The sequence below is a fragment of the Simochromis diagramma genome, unplaced genomic scaffold, assembly GCF_900408965.1.
Source record: "Simochromis diagramma unplaced genomic scaffold, fSimDia1.1 OVJJ01000061.1, whole genome shotgun sequence".
In the NCBI taxonomy this organism is placed as follows: Eukaryota; Metazoa; Chordata; class Actinopteri; order Cichliformes; family Cichlidae; genus Simochromis; species Simochromis diagramma.
The window spans coordinates 1904871-1922534 of record NW_024386945.1 but is presented as its reverse complement, the minus strand read 5'-3'; the positions used below and the strand labels follow the sequence as shown (position 1 = coordinate 1922534).

At 39.9% G+C, this 17664-nt stretch overlaps 1 protein-coding gene across 3 annotated transcripts; it reads left to right on the top strand.

The window, feature by feature from the left end:
• Positions 1-248: 248 nt before the first annotated feature.
• klhl21 (kelch-like family member 21) lies at positions 249-17481 on the top strand. 3 transcript variants are annotated; one of them, XM_040038102.1, is made up of 5 exons: positions 249-397; positions 9503-10587; positions 12375-12780; positions 13632-13704; positions 14354-17481. In XM_040038102.1, the coding sequence occupies exons 2-5, from the start codon at positions 9561-9563 to the stop codon at positions 14684-14686; spliced, it is 1839 nt and encodes a 612-aa protein (XP_039894036.1). In that variant the 5' UTR covers positions 249-397; positions 9503-9560; the 3' UTR covers positions 14687-17481. The 3 variants fall into 3 exon arrangements, with proteins under 3 accessions (XP_039894036.1, XP_039894038.1, XP_039894037.1); XM_040038104.1 differs by lacking the exon at positions 249-397 and adding an exon at positions 418-3136; XM_040038103.1 differs by lacking the exon at positions 249-397 and adding an exon at positions 5910-8057.
• The last annotated feature ends 183 nt before the right edge of the window (positions 17482-17664 follow it).

The window sequence follows — 17664 nt, the reverse complement described above, 5'->3', positions numbered from 1 at the left end:
GTACTATGACAATAAAGGGCTATTCTATTCTATTCTATTCTATTCTATTCTATTCTATTCTTCAGATTTTGTGATGAGAATTTTATTTGTACATGCCCCAGAAAATAATGTTTATTTGTTAAGAATCCTTATATGTACAATTCAGTAAAACAATAAACATTTATTTTATTTTTTTTATTATAGCGTCTCGTCTCGTGTGGAAGATTTCCCTGGTGTTGCGTTCGAAGCCCTTTTTTACGACAGCACTTGAAGGCAGCATTCATTACGGTACAGGCTGTCATGGCGCAGAGGAGGCCAGATAGATCAGCAGCGTCAAACTTTAATTTCGGCTCTATTTCTAAGATGTTCGGGCGTTACACCCTGTAAAATCATCACCACCCGTTGACGACACATATCGGTAAGTTGTCTAAAACTGAGCCAGCCTGCTTTTCACGACAGTTACTTGTTCCGAGCGGCGGGCAGCCCAACGTTAGCTGTAACGTTGGAAAAATGTCGTTCGTATAAATATGACTTTACTTTGATGATCGCAGGCGGTGTTGACTGTTTAAAATGGGAGCTTTCGCATTCAAATAGCGTTCTGCATGCAGCTTATGTATTGTTATAAACACCACATGCTAATGAAAATGCTTTTTAACAACATAAACAAGTCAATACATGAAAGTAATTGGCTACACAGAAGTTGCTAACAGTTTCCATCAGTGTATTTTCCCATTATGTTAATAGGTTTGCTTTAGTTGTTATCGACCCTATTCTGGACCTGTCAGTGTATCTGAACTGTGGCTGAACATTATCTAGACCATTTGAATATTATCTTGGACCAAGCACGGCTTATGAGAGGGAGGAGGGAACATTTTTTTCCTGCTAAGCTTTTCAGGACTAAAGCCTCACTGTGCTCAGTAATGTGGACATGTATGGCTGCACGAGCTGAGTGATAAAAGTGTTTGTGCAAGTTTTATTACAGGAGCACGAATTCGAGGGAACAGATGAAAGAACATTATTTGGAGAAGTCATTCCTGCCAGTAAAGGCTGAGTCATAATGCAGAAACAAATGTTCTGCATGGCACTTAAACTCATTCCCACTGTTCCCTGCACAAGTTAATGAATAATGCCTTGATTATTCATTTGGCAACAGATGGATTCTTTCACTGAAAGTGCCACTTGCAGGGCACATTAGTGGAAAAATAGAGACATAAAAGGACTGGTATAACTGTACATTTAAAATATAGTTGCTGGTAAGTCTAATCTTTAAAGTTGCGTCGTATTTTATAAGATGATAATAAATTTTGCATGCACAGATAATCTGTAACATGCTCAATAAAATAAGATGTGTCCTTTAATCCAGGAGTCATGTCTCATGTTATGCCCAAATGGTGAACACAACACAGCCACAACAATCAGCGATCATAACTTTAGTTGTAAACTAAACGCGTTCTGTGTTCTGTTCTTCGTATAACATCAGGGTCACTGCTGAAGTTGCACCAATCCATTCTTCATGGACATAATTTCTAAAGGGACTTCTAATGATCTCATCATGAAATTTGACTATTATATTTGAAATGGTTATTAACTGTTTTGTGGGAAGTGTAGTGGTTAGCTATGTCACCTGACATGAAGAAGTTCAGGGTCGTGAAATGTTTTGCTGGTCAGCTAGTGATTCTCTCTCTGTGGATTTTCTAAGGAGTCCGAATACAGGTTTGATTAATTTGGTAATTATAATTTGGCTGTATGTATAAATGTGAGGATGAGTGAGTTTTTTCATCTGGGGAATAAAACAAATAAGCAAACCAAAAACATATCTCTGGCATATTTAATGACCTATGTCACTGAAAAGCAAAGGTAATTAGATGCTTTTTGTTGGTTAAAACATGTTGTCTTGTAATTGTGTAATTTCAAGAGTGAAACCACTCTGTTTAGATCAGTTTCTGCTGCAGCAACATACAAGAATCCATTAAGTCTCATAATATCCTGCATCTAAATGTTAATCCTTCTAGTAGCTTCATGCTGGCCCTCCTCTGTAGAGGAGTAGTGGTGTTTGCCTTTTTAAGGCCAACACAGCCTCAGCTGTGGACAACCCAAGACTTTCATGTCACTCCACTCTGATGTTTGCCTTTGCCTCAACAGCCTGGAGCAGCAGCAGAGAGAGGGAAGCTGTCTTTGTGTGGTTGTTATCCTGCCAGGTTCTGGCTGAAACTGCATGAACCTGAATATTGTTATGTACTACATTATGTACTGTCTGTACTACAAAACGAGTTCACCATACCCAGGGTATCTTTCTGTTATCTGGAATCACTTACCTCAACATCGGCTGTCGGGATAAGCAGTCACGCGGAGCTGGTTATAAACTCGCTAAGTTACCCCAGGGTTAACTGCATGTTCACATGAAAAGGTGCAGTGCTTGCATTAGCATCTGACTAATCACAAACATGGATGTGTGTATCTGCAGTAGAGTGGCTGATTTCACGAAACGGATGATGAAATTGTGCTATGGGAAAAATACGAAACAGTTAAACACATAATATAGCTTAAAGGTAGCTTTAGACTGGTTCCCCTGTGACCCAGATAAACAGAAGATGAATTGGTGATTGAGCTACAATATGTAATCTTTTTGCTCATCTATTCAGCAAAATGCAGCTACAAAGACATCTTTTTTGACTTGTCAGCACACTCCAAGAAGGCATTCTATAAATATAAACATGAAATAAGTAGTAACTACCCGTGTATGCTAAGGTCCAGAGATGCCCATTTTTCTGTCTGTTTCTGCTGCTGCCAAAATTAATGAATCAATCCTAAAAGACTATTAATGTCGAATTTTCGTATTAAAGTAACAACGGCAAATGTCCAATAAGAGCTTTGTCTCATGAAACTATATTGAACAAACAATGGACCAGTTGATCCTGTGCATCAAATAAAATGTCTTGATATTTGTTGGATAGATTGCCAAGAAATCTGCTTAGTCTGTGTTGCAGCTCTAGCAGGCCTCCCCAGGTTTTACCTGTGTGGGTGTGTCTGTTTTCACGCTCCACCATCTGTGCAGCTGATTTCCATCACCAATTAGGGTTGGAGTGCTTATTGCCAGTCAGAGGAGAGTTCTGATGATAGAGTGCTATTCTCTTGGCAATATCTCAACTGTGTGTTTGTGGGTTAAGATTGTGACTTACTGCTATTTCAACCAGCTTCTGCGTTTTGCTCTGCATTACTTAGTTTTGTGATAGTGATAATGGCTTTTCTGGCTCTTTTAGTTAATTATTAATTCTTTATTTTATTGCCACTGTCTTCTTTTTCAACCAGCATGCTTTTATTGTTACTTAGGTGATGTAGTAGTCCCCTTAAGATTGCTTGTACTAATCTTGTTGCACCGATACTAAGCCTAAAAGTTTTCTTTGCTATTTGGGTTTAAGATCTGGGAAAACTAATTTATTCATCTCCTTCCAAAATATGTTTGTTTTTGTTGCTCATTTGCAAATGAAGGATGGTGAACATGTTAAACCTCATACCAGCCACGCAAGCTGATATGATTTAGCTCAAAGTAGACCTGTGCAGTACAGTCTCACAGAGCTGCTATTATGGCTGTGGTTTCTGTGCCTCATTACAGGATGTTTGAACTCTGATTCAGTGTACTGGGTTCATTTAGATGTCAAAGTAACCTCAGAGTTTCTATTTACAGTTGTTCTAATTGTTTGTCTGAAGATACATGTCTCCTGGATACGAGAACAACCATTTGAAGGAATAGATATGATACATTTATTAAATATGTCAGCCGTCCTGCATTTTTAGCATAGCTTTTGACAAACATTATTATCATTTGTTGTTATAACTTTAGTTCATGAGTTTAGTTTTATCCATCCATCTTCTTCCACTTTATCCGGGGCCGGGTCGCGGGGGCAGCAGCCTAAGCAGAGAAGCCCAGATCTCCCTCTACCCAGCCACCTACTCTAGCTTATCCGGGGCAACACCAAGGCGTTCCCAGGCCAGACGAGAGATATAATCTCTCCAGCGTGTCCTGGGTCTGCCCCGGGGCCTCCTCCCGGTGGGACATGTCCGGAACACCTCACCCAGGAGGCGCCCAGGAGGCATCTTTGTCAGATGCCCAAACCACCTCAGCTGGCTCCTTTCAATGTGGAGGAGCAGCGGCTCTACTGAGCCCCTCCCGGATGGCTGAACTTCTCACCCTATCTTTAAGGGAGAGGCCAGCCACCCCGCGATCTTGTTATTTTGGATAGTGACCGAAAGAACGAGATAAAATCAGTAGTTAAAATGTAAGTTTTGAAATTTAAGCTTAAAAGTGTGGCTTTGGTGTTTTATTCAAATGCTTCTCCGTGTCTGGTTCTGACTCTGGGAACTGATAAAAAACTGGATCCAGATGAGCTGAGGGATCTGGAAGGTTCATACTGGGTCAGGAGGTCACTGATGTATTTTGGTCCTAAACCATTCAGAGCTTTATAGACCAGCATCAGAACTTTAAAGTCTATCCTCTGACGGACAGGCAGCCAGTGTAAAGACCTCAGAGCTGGACTGATGTGGTCCACTTTTTTGGTCTTAGTGAGGACTCGAGCAGCAGAGTTCTGAATGAGCTGTACTTGTCTGACTGATTTATATTTTTTTTTTTTTTTTTTTTTTTTTTTTTAGGCAGACCTGTAAGAATGCTGTTACAGTAATCAAGCCTACTGAAGATGAATGCATGGACTAGTTTTTCCAGGTCCTGTTGAGACATCAGATCTTTTATCCTTGATATATTCTTGAGGTGATAGTAAGCTGACTTTGTTATTGTCTTAATGTGTTTTTCTAAGTTTAGGTCTGCATCCGTCACTACACCCAAATTTCTCTCCTGGTTTGTCGTTTTTAGGTGTATAGATTGAAGTTCTCTGGAGGCCTGTAATCGTTTTTCTTTGGCCCAAAAGACTATTTCTTTAGTTTTGTTTTTGTTTAGCTGGAGAAAATTGTGGCACAACCAGTCATTAATTTCCTCAATGCATTTACCAACAGCCTGTACAGGGCCTCGGTCTCCTGGTGACATTGTGATATATATTTGTGTGTCATCTGCATAGCTATGATAGTTTATTTTGTTGTTCTTTATAATCTGTGCCAGTGGGAGCATGTAAATGTTAAACAGAGGGGGTCCCAAGATGGAACCTTGGGGAACTCCACATGTGATACTTGTCTGCTCAGATGTGAAGTTACCTATTGATACAAAGTATTTCCTGTTTTCTAAGTATGTTTTGAACCAGTTTAGTACACTTCCTGAAAGACCTGCCCAGTTCTCCAGTGGTTTGAGTAATATGTTGTGGTCATTTGTATCAAATGCTGCACTGAGATCCAGTAAAACTAATACTGACATTTTCCACTGTCTGTATTCAGATATATGTCATTAAACACTTTGGTCAGAGCAGTTTCAGTGCTGTGGTTCTGTCTAAAACCTGACTGGTTCACAAGGGCAGGGGGGCTTTAGGGCGGTGGACTGGTCTCTCTGTGGTCTTTACTCATAGCATTAAGATTGTTTCCACACCTCGGCTGTTTGCCTCCCTACGGACTACACATTTCTGTCAGCTATTCTTGGGCTGTTGGTAAACACACTGAGTATAAGTTGCTCAATAGTCTGCATTCTACATTTAGTAAGCCTTGTGTTTTGGAGGGGGCGGTATGTTTGCTTTATTGAACTTTTTCAAGTTAACTTTCAGCATCTTTTATTTTGTTGAGCCCTCTACTTCATTTAAAATATTTTTGTGGTTGCATTTAGTGTTTTGTCTGCTGTAACTCAAAGATGCTCTTTGGTTTCACTGCACATCTTTCCCATTTTCTTAGCAAAATATAAATAAATTAGGGGTGGCGAAAGACTTTTGCACTGTACTATTTAAATCTATTTGTGCCTTACTGTATGTTTAGTAAGGTAAAATATTTCAGGTAAATATGTGTGTACATTTTCAGTTTCACCTCTTTCCACTTAGCAGAACAAAGTATTTGTAGTTGTTTAAGTGGGAGATCTGAATGTTAGATTTTCAGTCTTTGTAGTAGAGACAGTGGGAGTAATAAATCGTTTCACGACTGAGTGAAATGAAAGCCCATCAGTTTGTTGGAAGAAAATGCCGTAATCTCTTCAAACATAATGACAATCACTTACACAGAAGTTAGGGACATGTGTTTTCTCAGTGCAGGCTGAGTTGTGAGGCCCTGCCTGCCCTTCAGGAGAGGAGTTTGATCCCTCGCAGAGCTATTTGGACCTCTGCATTGTTGAACCCTGGTGTTGAATGTGAGCTAAATCCTTTGGCCAGAGGAATAGGGGCTTTATTACAACCTTTAAACAAATCTCTGTAAGGAGATACCTGTGTGTTTAGAGAAGGAATGATTATCTCCAAATACTGACAAGAATCTTGCATGAGATTTAATGCAGGTTTCTATTAACCACCCTACCATCTGGTCTTGTTCTCCTGGTGATTTAATAGGACTGTATAACTGAAATTCAATGCTGGTACGGGTTAAACTGTACTTCTCAGGAAGCAGCTGCAGAGGAGATGCAGGAATTTGTTACCATATGTTTATATCAGAATTTAATCTGTTTAATGTTTAATCTGTTTTTCCAGAGTCACAATTTGATGGATAGACTATCTCGTGTTTCTTCGAACAGTATAAAAAAACATCTAATACATCCATGTTAGGAGATTTTTATTTTTGTTATTTTATCTCTGACCAAGCCTGGTACTAGCTATTATTTTCAGTTAAGACTTACATTCTGATGATTTTCTTAATCAATTCCTTGGTCTGTAGTGATTTAGAGGCCAATATGTTGCCTTCAAATTGCCCTTTGATCACGAGTCCAAATCATAAATACATTATTTAAATGCTGCTTTCTTTCCCGCTGGCAATCCACTGTTTTAGTAAATGTGAAAAAAGTTCATAAGCAAAAAAAACAGCAAATGAAATCTGAGAGTGGTTGATATTTTTCCTAAAATATTAACCCTTACCTTGTTCTTCTATCTCAGTCAGACTCATCTTGTAGCTGTAAAGTGTAAGCTAAGATGGCGATGGTGAAAGTGGTCAGCTTGAGGCAGCGGGTGATGTCCTGGTGGTCAAGCAACAAAACTACTGTAGTATTTCCAGAACCCTTTCTTTAAGTTTTTCATCTAGCAATTCATTTTCACTGCTGCTGGCATATGACGTAATAAACACAGAGCAATATGACGTTTAACTGAATGAATTGGTAGCATAGATCTGTTCACAATTTCCACTTTAGATTTTTGAGTCAGGATCAAACAAATATCTGGCCCAAGCTATCCGGGATAGCCAAAATATTGGTACTTTTGAATGGCACAAAAAAAAATTGGGGGCTTTGCGTTGTGGAGAAGTAATGATCATGCCACTGAAGCTTCTTTTTTAGTTAAGAGTGGAATTTTTGAGGACAGACTAATGCGAACAAATTTACAAGCCAAATTCGGACATTGCTTTAAAAACTCCAGAATCCGGTAGGATCTCTTTAAAGCTGTACTGCTTTAAATGTAATACTGAAGACAGCATGACATCACCATTTTAATTTAGCAGTTTCCATATGTAAAGTCAGTGGAAGTGTTTTGAATTTTATCCAAACTACGCAATTTATGTCGTTTGTCTGACCCGCATACTACGAGTATGTTTCTAGCAGAGGGTCTTGTCCTGTGATCCAAGCAGATCTGTGATTCTTTGCTGCTTTGCTAAGAAATTTTTTAGGTATTAGGAGAGGAAGCTGTGTTTTGGTCTGCTGCTGTGCTCCAGGTTTGGAGGAGGCCCAGGCTCAGCTGGCTTTTCTCTCAAAGACTGACTGACCACAGAGACATACCAGTGTGGAGGGGGGGTGGTTACACTCTCCCCACAGCGTCAGCCCACTGCATGTTAGGTGTTTCCCCCCCCACCCTTCTCTGAAAATGGACACTGCTGGTGTATTTATAAACCCCAACCTCAGCCAGGCTCTCGGTCTTAAACACAGTTAAGGAGCTGTTCGTATTCAGAGTCATGCTGAGCTTTGCTGTCGTGCTTTCTAGACGTTGAATTCTGTCGCTTTGCTTGTGAAACGTTGCCTGGAGGCTCATCAGGTAGGAGAAGAATATATTTGAGCTAAAAACTTTACATTGATTATTATAATTGGTGTGCTCACATATGACTGTATTATTTCTGTAATGATCACTGTGTATTATAGAGATTTGCTTGTCTTGTTGTGGGAATGACTAATTTTTTACCAGTTTTCTATAACGGTGAAGTTTCACCGAATGTCATTTAATGTCAAAGCCAGTACTAAATTTATCAGTATAGACAGCTAAGTGTTTGTCTATGCTTGACACTGGTATACTGCAGCGATTAGTCAGATGACTAGTAACTTTTTTTTTTAATGTACATATTCATCGTGCAAACATCTCAAAGATCCTTTTCATCTTCTCCGTAGGGGGTTTTGAAATTAGGGGGAAATTTCATCCCTAAAATGCTTCCTATAGGGGAGATTAGGGGATAAAACTTGTGAGCTTCACTACAGGGCTTACAGTTTTTCCTTTAGGCTGTATTTTATTTTTCTACCCTAACGTCAACATCTTTCCTGTCTAACTCGGGACTGTATATTTCACACAGAGCAGCTAATGTCAGTGTTGTAATTTAGAGCAACAAAAATATTCTGAACCAGTTAGCCTGAAAATGTTCCTGTCCGAGGGAGCAAAAGATTCAGATTTTGTATATTTGTGCCGTTCCTTTGATACTGTGTGTGTGTGTGTGTGTGTGTGTGTGTGTTTTGAGTGGGTTCCTTTCTCATCCATTGACTTACATTTTTAGCTAGTAGTCAAATTTACAAGCCTTCAACTTCACATCTGAACCCTGTCTGGGTATGATAATAACTTCCAGAAACAGCAGAGGAAACTTGTAGTCTTGCAAACAAATGGAAAGTTGAGCAAAACATTATTAGGTAACTGAAATTAGGGTGTAAGAACTATTTGTGTTACAAGTTGTTGTAATTTTGTGGAAATGGAATGATTATCTGCATTACCTGCAGTTCCACACTCGTGAAAATTTGTTTCTCTTGGTCACACACGACTAAAAACGAAATATCTTAAGGGGCCACACAGGAAACGACTAACAGTGGCATGGCAGCCACAGGCTATATAGTCAGTGACGGTCAGTGGCTTCAAGAGGTGATGGGTGAAATAACAGCTGACAGTAGGTGGGTCCCAAGTTAAATTATTCACAACTTTAAGGTGAATAAAGTTATTATCTAAGAGAGCACAGGACATAAATGTATGAGAAGGTGGTAAATACATTAGAGGATTCCCTTGGTAACTGGAGGCTGGAATGTCTGTTAGTGACCAACTTGTAAAGTGATGTGCAACAAGTTTCCTGTGTTGACGGATAGTCTTTTCTTAAAAATGAACTTATAGAAAACTGTTGTTGTTGGTTTTTTTTTTATATATAGTTTTTGACCAAAGGGCTTAAAAACTGCAGCCCTTTGTGGTGTTTTGAGTGAGATTTGACTTACATTTCTTGTGTTGATCTGTTTCAGATGAAAACAGAGTTTTGAGATCGGCCATTGGAAAAAGAGAGACCCTAAAAGAGGAGAAATGGAAAAGCCAGTGTTGCAGACACAGCCTTCCACCTTGCCTTTTTTCGACACGGCCCACGCCTTCAACCTGCTTCGAGGAATTCACGAACTGCGTGCCGAACGAAAGTTTTTCGATGTGACTTTATGTGCCGAGGGGCGTGAGTTCCACTGTCATCGCACGGTGTTGGCCGCTGCCAGCACCTACTTCCGGGCTATGTTTGCAGGGACACTCAGGGAGAGTGTTATGGACCGGGTTGTTTTACACGAGGTGTCAGGTGAGCTCTTAGGTCTGCTGGTGGACTTCTGTTACACAGGACGGATCACCGTCACTCAGGATAACGTGGACCTGCTGCTGAAGACGGCCGATCTGTTTCAGTTCCCCTCAGTCAAAGAGGCATGTTGTGCTTTTCTGGAGCAGCGGTTGGATGTTTCCAACTGTTTAGAAATCCAGGACTTTGCAGAGGCCTATGCTTGCAAAGAGCTGGCAGCCAGCGCGCGGCGTTTTGTCCTCAAAAACATAATGGAGCTAGCTAAAGGGACAGACTTTGAACGCTTGCCATGGAAACGCCTCCTTGAGTTTGTGTCGGATGATGAGCTTTGTGTGGACAAGGAGGAGACAGTTTATCAAATTGCAGTGCGTTGGGTGAAGGCTGATCTCCAGCGACGACTACACTATTGGCCCGAGCTCCTCCAGCAAGTCCGACTCCCCTTTGTCAGGAGGTTCTTCCTGTTGGCCCATGTGGAGAGCGACCCACTTGTCTACCTTTCACCTACCTGTCTCCGTATGGTGAATGAAGCGCGTAGCTTCCAGTCCTGTGAATACGACCGTCACGACAGACCTTGTCATCGCATGCGGCCTCGGCCGTCCACGGGATTGGCAGAAATCCTGGTGGTGGTCGGAGGCTGCGACCAGGACTGTGATGAGCTGGTCACAGTGGACTGTTACAACCCTCATACTGGACAGTGGCGCTACCTGGCTGAATTCCCCGACCACCTGGGAGGAGGCTACAGCATAGCAGCACTCGGAAATGATATGTATGTCACAGGTAAGCTATCTGAAGACATTAAAAGTAAGGCTGTGATGTTGATCCAGTCCAATCCAGTTTTATTTAGCACTTTTTTAAAAACAACAGTGTTTGAAAAAATGCTGTACAAAAACACCAAAACACCACAACAAAACAATAAATCATTCAATACAACATTAGAACACACCATTTTCATACTCAGTTAAAAGCTATTGAGTAAAAAATTGTTTTATGATGCATTTTAAAAACAGGCAACTAGCTGGACATCCTAACATGGGCAGGGAAATGATTCCACGGTTTGGGGATGATTGCCTCTGTTTTGGGGGGACTAGCAGGAGGAGCTGGTCCACTAACCTCAGTGACATTAAAGGTTTTAAAAGCAAATAATAAAGCATTGCTAAGGCCAACATAAATTGTGTTACAATAGTCCAGATGATAAAAGCATCAATAAAATGTTCAAAAACTTTAAAATATAACCCAGATTTGACCTTGTATTAAAGCCTCAACTGGTAAAAACTCACATTAAATATAAATATATATCTTTATCTTGTTTATCTTGCTTAAAATCACAGTCCAGTTTGACACCATGGTTGGTTACCATGGTTTTTACAGATTTGAGTCATCTTAACCATAAAATGGATAGATATTGGCAAGCATTTTATTTGCCCATAGCCATAACCATTGTGACATCACCATTTGTATTTAGAAGCCTCAGCTCTAGCATTATGGAGGTTGTTGTTTTGATTTTGCTGTTCCTGGTCTTTCATGATTTGAGAAAAATATCATCTGCTGTTTATTAATAAACTGCAGTCTCTACGGCTACTGACTTTGTGTGAACAAGGAGAAGTGAGTCAGGACACAGTGTGCTGACAGAACAGCAGTGGTGTTATCTTTATCATCACCATCATTACCAGTAACTGAGCATGTCTGAACAGTGAGAAATCTTCTTGAGAAATCATCATAGACCTTCACTTTAGGCTTGTGACTCCTACAAGATTCTGATGGTGGGCTACAAAGTTAGCAGTGTTACCTCATGCGTCAGTGGCAGAAATAACAGCCGTATATGATTGCATAATGTTGTCAAGCGGATTTACTGTTCCTAACATTTGATACACTTTCTTTAATTAAACGTACTAAGAGGAGTTGTTTAGAAGATGCTGTAATTTTCACAGTCTGGTGATTCCAGATGGTGACTTTTAAAATGGGATTTCCAGACTTAAAGCAAAGCTTCTATACAAAACAAGAGCACTTTGAGACTGTCCACTGAGACAGATCTTTTCTTGACAGATGAAAATGTCTTCCAGTTTAATTTGTATTTGTGCAGATATGTTATGAAATGTTTATTTGGCTCTGTCTTTTTGGAAGAGTCCTCCCAAAAATTAATGGATGCAGAACCAGGTCTGGGTCATATCCAAAGGTTCACTTAATAGTCGGACCTCTGGTAAAATCTTTCATTCATATCTGCAACGACCTCTCTGAGTAATGCTGCTAACATTCAGGCCAACCAGATCAATCACATTACCTCCTTGGCTGGTGATAAAGACCTTCAAAATTACTGCCTTGTACACTAATTTAGAAATAAAATCCCACACCACTGATTTCCTAACCGTGGCTGTTTAGGTTGTATCAAATTTAACTTCAGGGGTTTTCCCTGGCTCAAAATGGACTTCTGTGGGGTCCATAAGGATAATCAGCTTTCATCTACAGCAGATGCAATGAATCTTCATTAATGCATTTGGCAAATATGTGCAATTTCATGATATTTCTGACCATTTCTAACCAAGAAGACACATATCTGTGTCCTTTAGGTGGCTCTGATGGCTCCCGCCTCTATGACGGTGTGTGGCGCTACAAGTCCAGCGTGAACGAATGGACAGAAGTGTCACCCATGCTGAAGGCTCGTGAATATCACAGCTCCTGCATCCTGAAGGGCCAGCTGTATGTGGTGGCTTCGGACAGCACAGAGCGTTACGATCAGGCTCTGGACTGCTGGGAGGCCCTGCCAGCCATGCTGCATCCGATGGATAACTGCTCCACCACCGCATGCAGCGGACGCCTGTATGCCATCGGCTCTCTGACCGGTGAGGACACCATGGTCATCCAGAGCTACGATGCAGACACCAACCGCTGGACCATGGTCAACTGTGGACAGCTGCCTCCGTGGTCCTTCACACCGAAAACTGTTACCCTAAATGGCCTCATCTACTTTGTCAGGTGAGGTAGAATCTTTTCCAGTTGTTTCTTACATCTTTAATTTACTTTTTGCATTTAGACTATAGTTTTAAAACCGTAAACACCAGGGACAGAATGTAATTAAGTACATTCGCTTAAGTAATTTGTTTAGGAGGAGACTTAGCTGTATTCTTTATATTCGTCTACTTTATCTTCAAGGGAAATGTAATTTTTACTTGAAAACCTGAGTTATGTAAATGTATATTTATATTTAAATGCACTTAATTCAAACTGCTCTTGTTTTTCATTTTTATCTTAAATACTTACCTTACGATTTATGTGTAAAGGATCTGAGTCGTTCTTCCACATGTGCTAACAGCAACAGTGTTAAGCATACTCCTGAAGGGTCTAATAAATGGTTTTTAAAAAGGGTCAAAGTTGCAGAGAAGTAATCTGAAATCCCTTTTTTTCATTGAGTTTTCATTGTTTTCAGGAGATTTTTTTTTTTTTTTATATGAGCTCTTGTGCAATGATTTTACTTGCCCTGCCCACTTGAGATCAAATTGTGCTGCTTGCGGCCAATGACCTAAAACGACCCCGGTGCCACCCGATTTAGACTTTCACAGAATGAGGGACACTGGACCACATGAACACACTAGTGTTGATCTTTTCTATCCAGTTCTTTCATGTTGAAAGATCAATTTAGTTCTTTGGGCTCTGCATTTGTTATTTAATATAACAAATATTACATCAATTTGCTACTGACTGTTGATGAGGTTGGTCTTTACATATGAAAGAGAAATAAACATGTTTTGACTGGGTTGTTAGATTTGAAGCTGAGATTGTTTTGTTGCTTTGGCAGCTCTTTGACTTGAGTTTCTTTCTATTTGCAGGGATGACTCAGCTGAAGTTGATGTTTATAATCCTCAAAAGAACAAGTGGGACAAAATTAGTCCGATGACCCAGGTTAGTATTTCACACCAGGTGCTTATGTGCTCCAATAGCAATCATTGTGATCTGATCCCTGTCCTTAGGCAGAAGAGCACAAATGTCACTCAAACTAAGTCAGTTACAACATGATAATAAATGCATGAATAAAAATAAACGTATCCACATTTCTCACCTCCAATTTCAGTTTAGGACAACCACACCTTATCACAAATTGACTGGCTTGCCAGAGAAACAAATTAGATAATTAGAGAGAGTGTACAACGCCTTATCTTCCACTAGTTCATTTAGTTTTTTAGCTTTGTATTTGTGATCTCAGGAATATACGTTTAATAATATATCTGTTACTTTTTTCAAAGAAAAGCAATATTTCTCTCATGACAATATGTTGAGAAAGTGGTTGTACATACAGTATGTTCAGGGCAGTCGTTAGTGTGGGACACATATGATGCTTCTTTTAAATAAGCATTTTTTGTTTTCGTTGAATTGAAAAAAAAAAAAAATCAACTTATTATATACAATAATGAATCAAAGGCTACACAAAGAAAAAAAATAAAAATTGTCTATGTCTGTCTGTCTGGCTGCTTTTTATTGTTATTGTTAGATGTATAAATTATTATGAATTATAGCAAAAATACATGCTTAAAAATTTTGTTTTCTTTTTCAGGTCCATGTTGGAGGCAGTGTGGCGGCCCTGGGGGCTAAATTGTACGTGTCTGGTGGTTACGACAATACGTTTGAGCTGTCCGATGTCGTAGAAGCCTACGACCCGGCCACCCGCACTTGGAGTCTTGCTGGACGATTACCTCAGCCGACCTTCTGGCATGGCAGCGTCAGCATTTTCCGGCAGTTCATGCCCCTGGTGTCGAGCGCATTCGAACCCACTGACATACCCGAGTCAAACGGCATTCTCCTGCACCGGCATCACCGACACCACGCGCTCCACAATCTCAATAACCTCAACCAGAACCAGAATCAGGATCTGAACGCGGCACACTGATCTCGAAACCTCGAAACCCCCATTGACCATGTTCTCCCTCATCGTGCCCTCAGTGTACTGTGAATTTACCTCATCGCTTTGCTAAAGCTGTCAAAGTCAGAAAAGAAGACTGAGCTAGTCTTAGTCTGTTGACTGGACAGAAAGGCCTGGAGCCAGATGGATAGATGCACACAGATATTTTATTTATCCCACAGGGGGAAAAGTCTAAGTTACGTCAGCAACGCTAAGAAAAACATCCATAAGCTTCTGCAGATTAGAGTGAAGTAATGTTTACGCACTACAGAAATGCATACCTGTTATTTTCTATACTCACCTGATTGTTTTGTGCACAACTTCCAAGTCGTTTCACCACATTCACCACCTTTTGAGATTATTTGCATATTAATACTAGTGGCAACCCAGCTCTCGCTAAACCTCTTTGTCTCTGTCAGAAAACACTACACACAGCTGTGAATTTATAGCACTTACACAATAATGAATTTACCTGTAAAACATCTTGGCAGCATTGGTCAAATTTAATCTCCTCCTCATGATTTTTGATATATGCCTGGAATCCACATTCATCTTTTACCAGTATATGTGTGAGAAATTGTCTATGCATGGATATATTGTATAAACATTTGGCTCCTTGTATCCCCAGTGGACTGCATTATCCACTACACGGATTGCATTCTCGGGGGGCTCTGTACAAAAGCTCTAGAGAGCTGCTGGTTTTGTGGCTTAATAACCAGGCATGCAGTTTATTTTGGTTATACAAGAGAAACCACTTTGAGTTAGTGCTGAAATAATGAATTTATTATGTAGTTGATCGATGGAACTATTTTTATAATAGGTTAAATGTCAATGGTTTCAGCTTTAGCTGTGCTTTTTTTGTATTTATATATTTATTCACATTGTAAACATTCAGCTTTAGACTGTTTGTTGGATAAAATAAATATTTAAAGAGGTTATCATTCTGGTGTGCCAGATTGTGATGGGGGTCCTAACTACCCTTACAGCTGGAGACCAGAAAGCTCCTGTTGAGTGGTTGGCGAGAGCCATATACAGGTGTGAAGAAGAACTGGATTATGGTGCAGGGTCACTTCTAAGTTGTATCCGTTAAAGTTCCTGCTGGTCAGTAATGCCTTACTGGCCTTGAGCTTGGACTCACCATTGGCTTATACATTTTGAGATTATTACCAACTGAAAGTAAAATTCAAATTAGAAAGATTAAAACGGGGGAATTTTTGCATTGAAGGTGGGCGTGTCAGGCATTTATCAGCTGTGGCTGTGCATAAAAGGAAATGATGCAAATTCTCAACTTTATTGCATCAGTAAACACTTAACTGACTAGTTAATGGTCTCAGTTCCTTGTTTTATTTTTCTTTCAGTACAGCATTTTCTAAAATATGGTTCTGTTTATAGTAAATTAGCTGGTAAAGCAGGGTGTCTTCGCTAAACTTGACGTTCCAGTGGTGGTGTATGTAAACCAGTGAGTAAGATCGTGCTAGCTGCGTTTATATGTGACCTGTTGTGTTGGCACTGTATCCAGCATCCATGCATGAACTGTAGTTATAGTGGAGATTATTTTCAGTGGCCAAAACCACACTTAAGAATTGAAACAGATGTGGTGAGTTATCAGACAGGTCCACACAGTGTGCATCAACTTTAGCTTTTCTATGGGAACTATCTGCTGATGTCAACTACACAGTGGATGGGAGTTATCTCCTACAGGGTGAGGTGTGTCTGCGTGTGGACATTTCTGTGTTCAGTGTGTTACTTATGAGTTTCTGTTGGTGTTTGTTTTGTTTTTCATTTATGAACATAGAAAAGTGAAAGTTAAAAGCGAAATCTGCTAAATTAAAGTCAGATCACAAAATGTGAATAAAACAGTTGAGAGGGTGCTGCGAGAAACACGATTAAATGGCAGTAACAGTTAAGCTTGAAGACATGAAGAAGTTTTAAAATGAAGTAAATCTACAAGTAAGTGAGCTTAATAAAACTCTGAAGCTGCTGCTCATCTCTTCCTAGAGGCCTGCAGCTCGAGGCTACATTAGCTGCTACTGGCAGACAATCTGCATTATGGGTGACGTAGGCTTGGGTGAGGAGAGGAATACAAACAACATATCTCTGGTTTTGCAGCAGTTTTGCTCTGAGTGGATTATTTCTTTAACAAGTAAAAGCCAAATATTTTAACAGAAACCACAAGAATCTGTTTGCATTCCAAAATCAAAAATTGATATCCAGAACTAAACAGGCATACAGCCGTATGGTTAAAATGTTAATCCTTACCCGGAGGAATCTGTGTGCTGAGAAATCATCATAGTAGAATTTCAAGTTGGCTGCATGTGATGTTAACTTGCACTGAGTTGATTCTGTTTTTAGTGATTCTTGGGCTGCACGGCATGTCCTCATGACACTCTAGACTCTTAAACAGGGCTATATCAGCCTCTATAACCATGCATGAAGTTTTTTTTTTTTTTTTTAATGTATTTCATTTAATGTTTAACGTTTTAATGTTTTCACTGTTATACTGTTTTCTTATTTATGGATCTATTTGTGCTGTGATTGCTTCTGAAGTTCCTGCCTATCAGCTGCAAAAAGATCAGTGGCTCTTCGTAAACGCTGGTGATGAGTCGTCAGTTACAACTGGAAGTGCAAAAAAAATCTCAGTTTGTTGTCGAGTAGGATATATTTTTGCTTCGTTTGAAGTAGTATATTTGTGTGTTTCCATGCTGTTGTCATTACACCATTGTTTTCAGTGTTCAGTCTGTGATGTTGAACAGGTTTGTAAATACAGTATATTCTTAACCTTATTTGCTGTGTTTGTACACTGTTTCCACGGTGGCTACTATGAATTAAACTGCAGGCAGGGTCTGACGTAGTTTATTCTGCTGAGTCACAATGATTTGCTCTCAGCAAGGTTGCAGCAAATATTTCAGTGAAACAGTTGACAGTAGCTTCAAAAGACTGAAATAAACACAAGCTCACTAAAACAT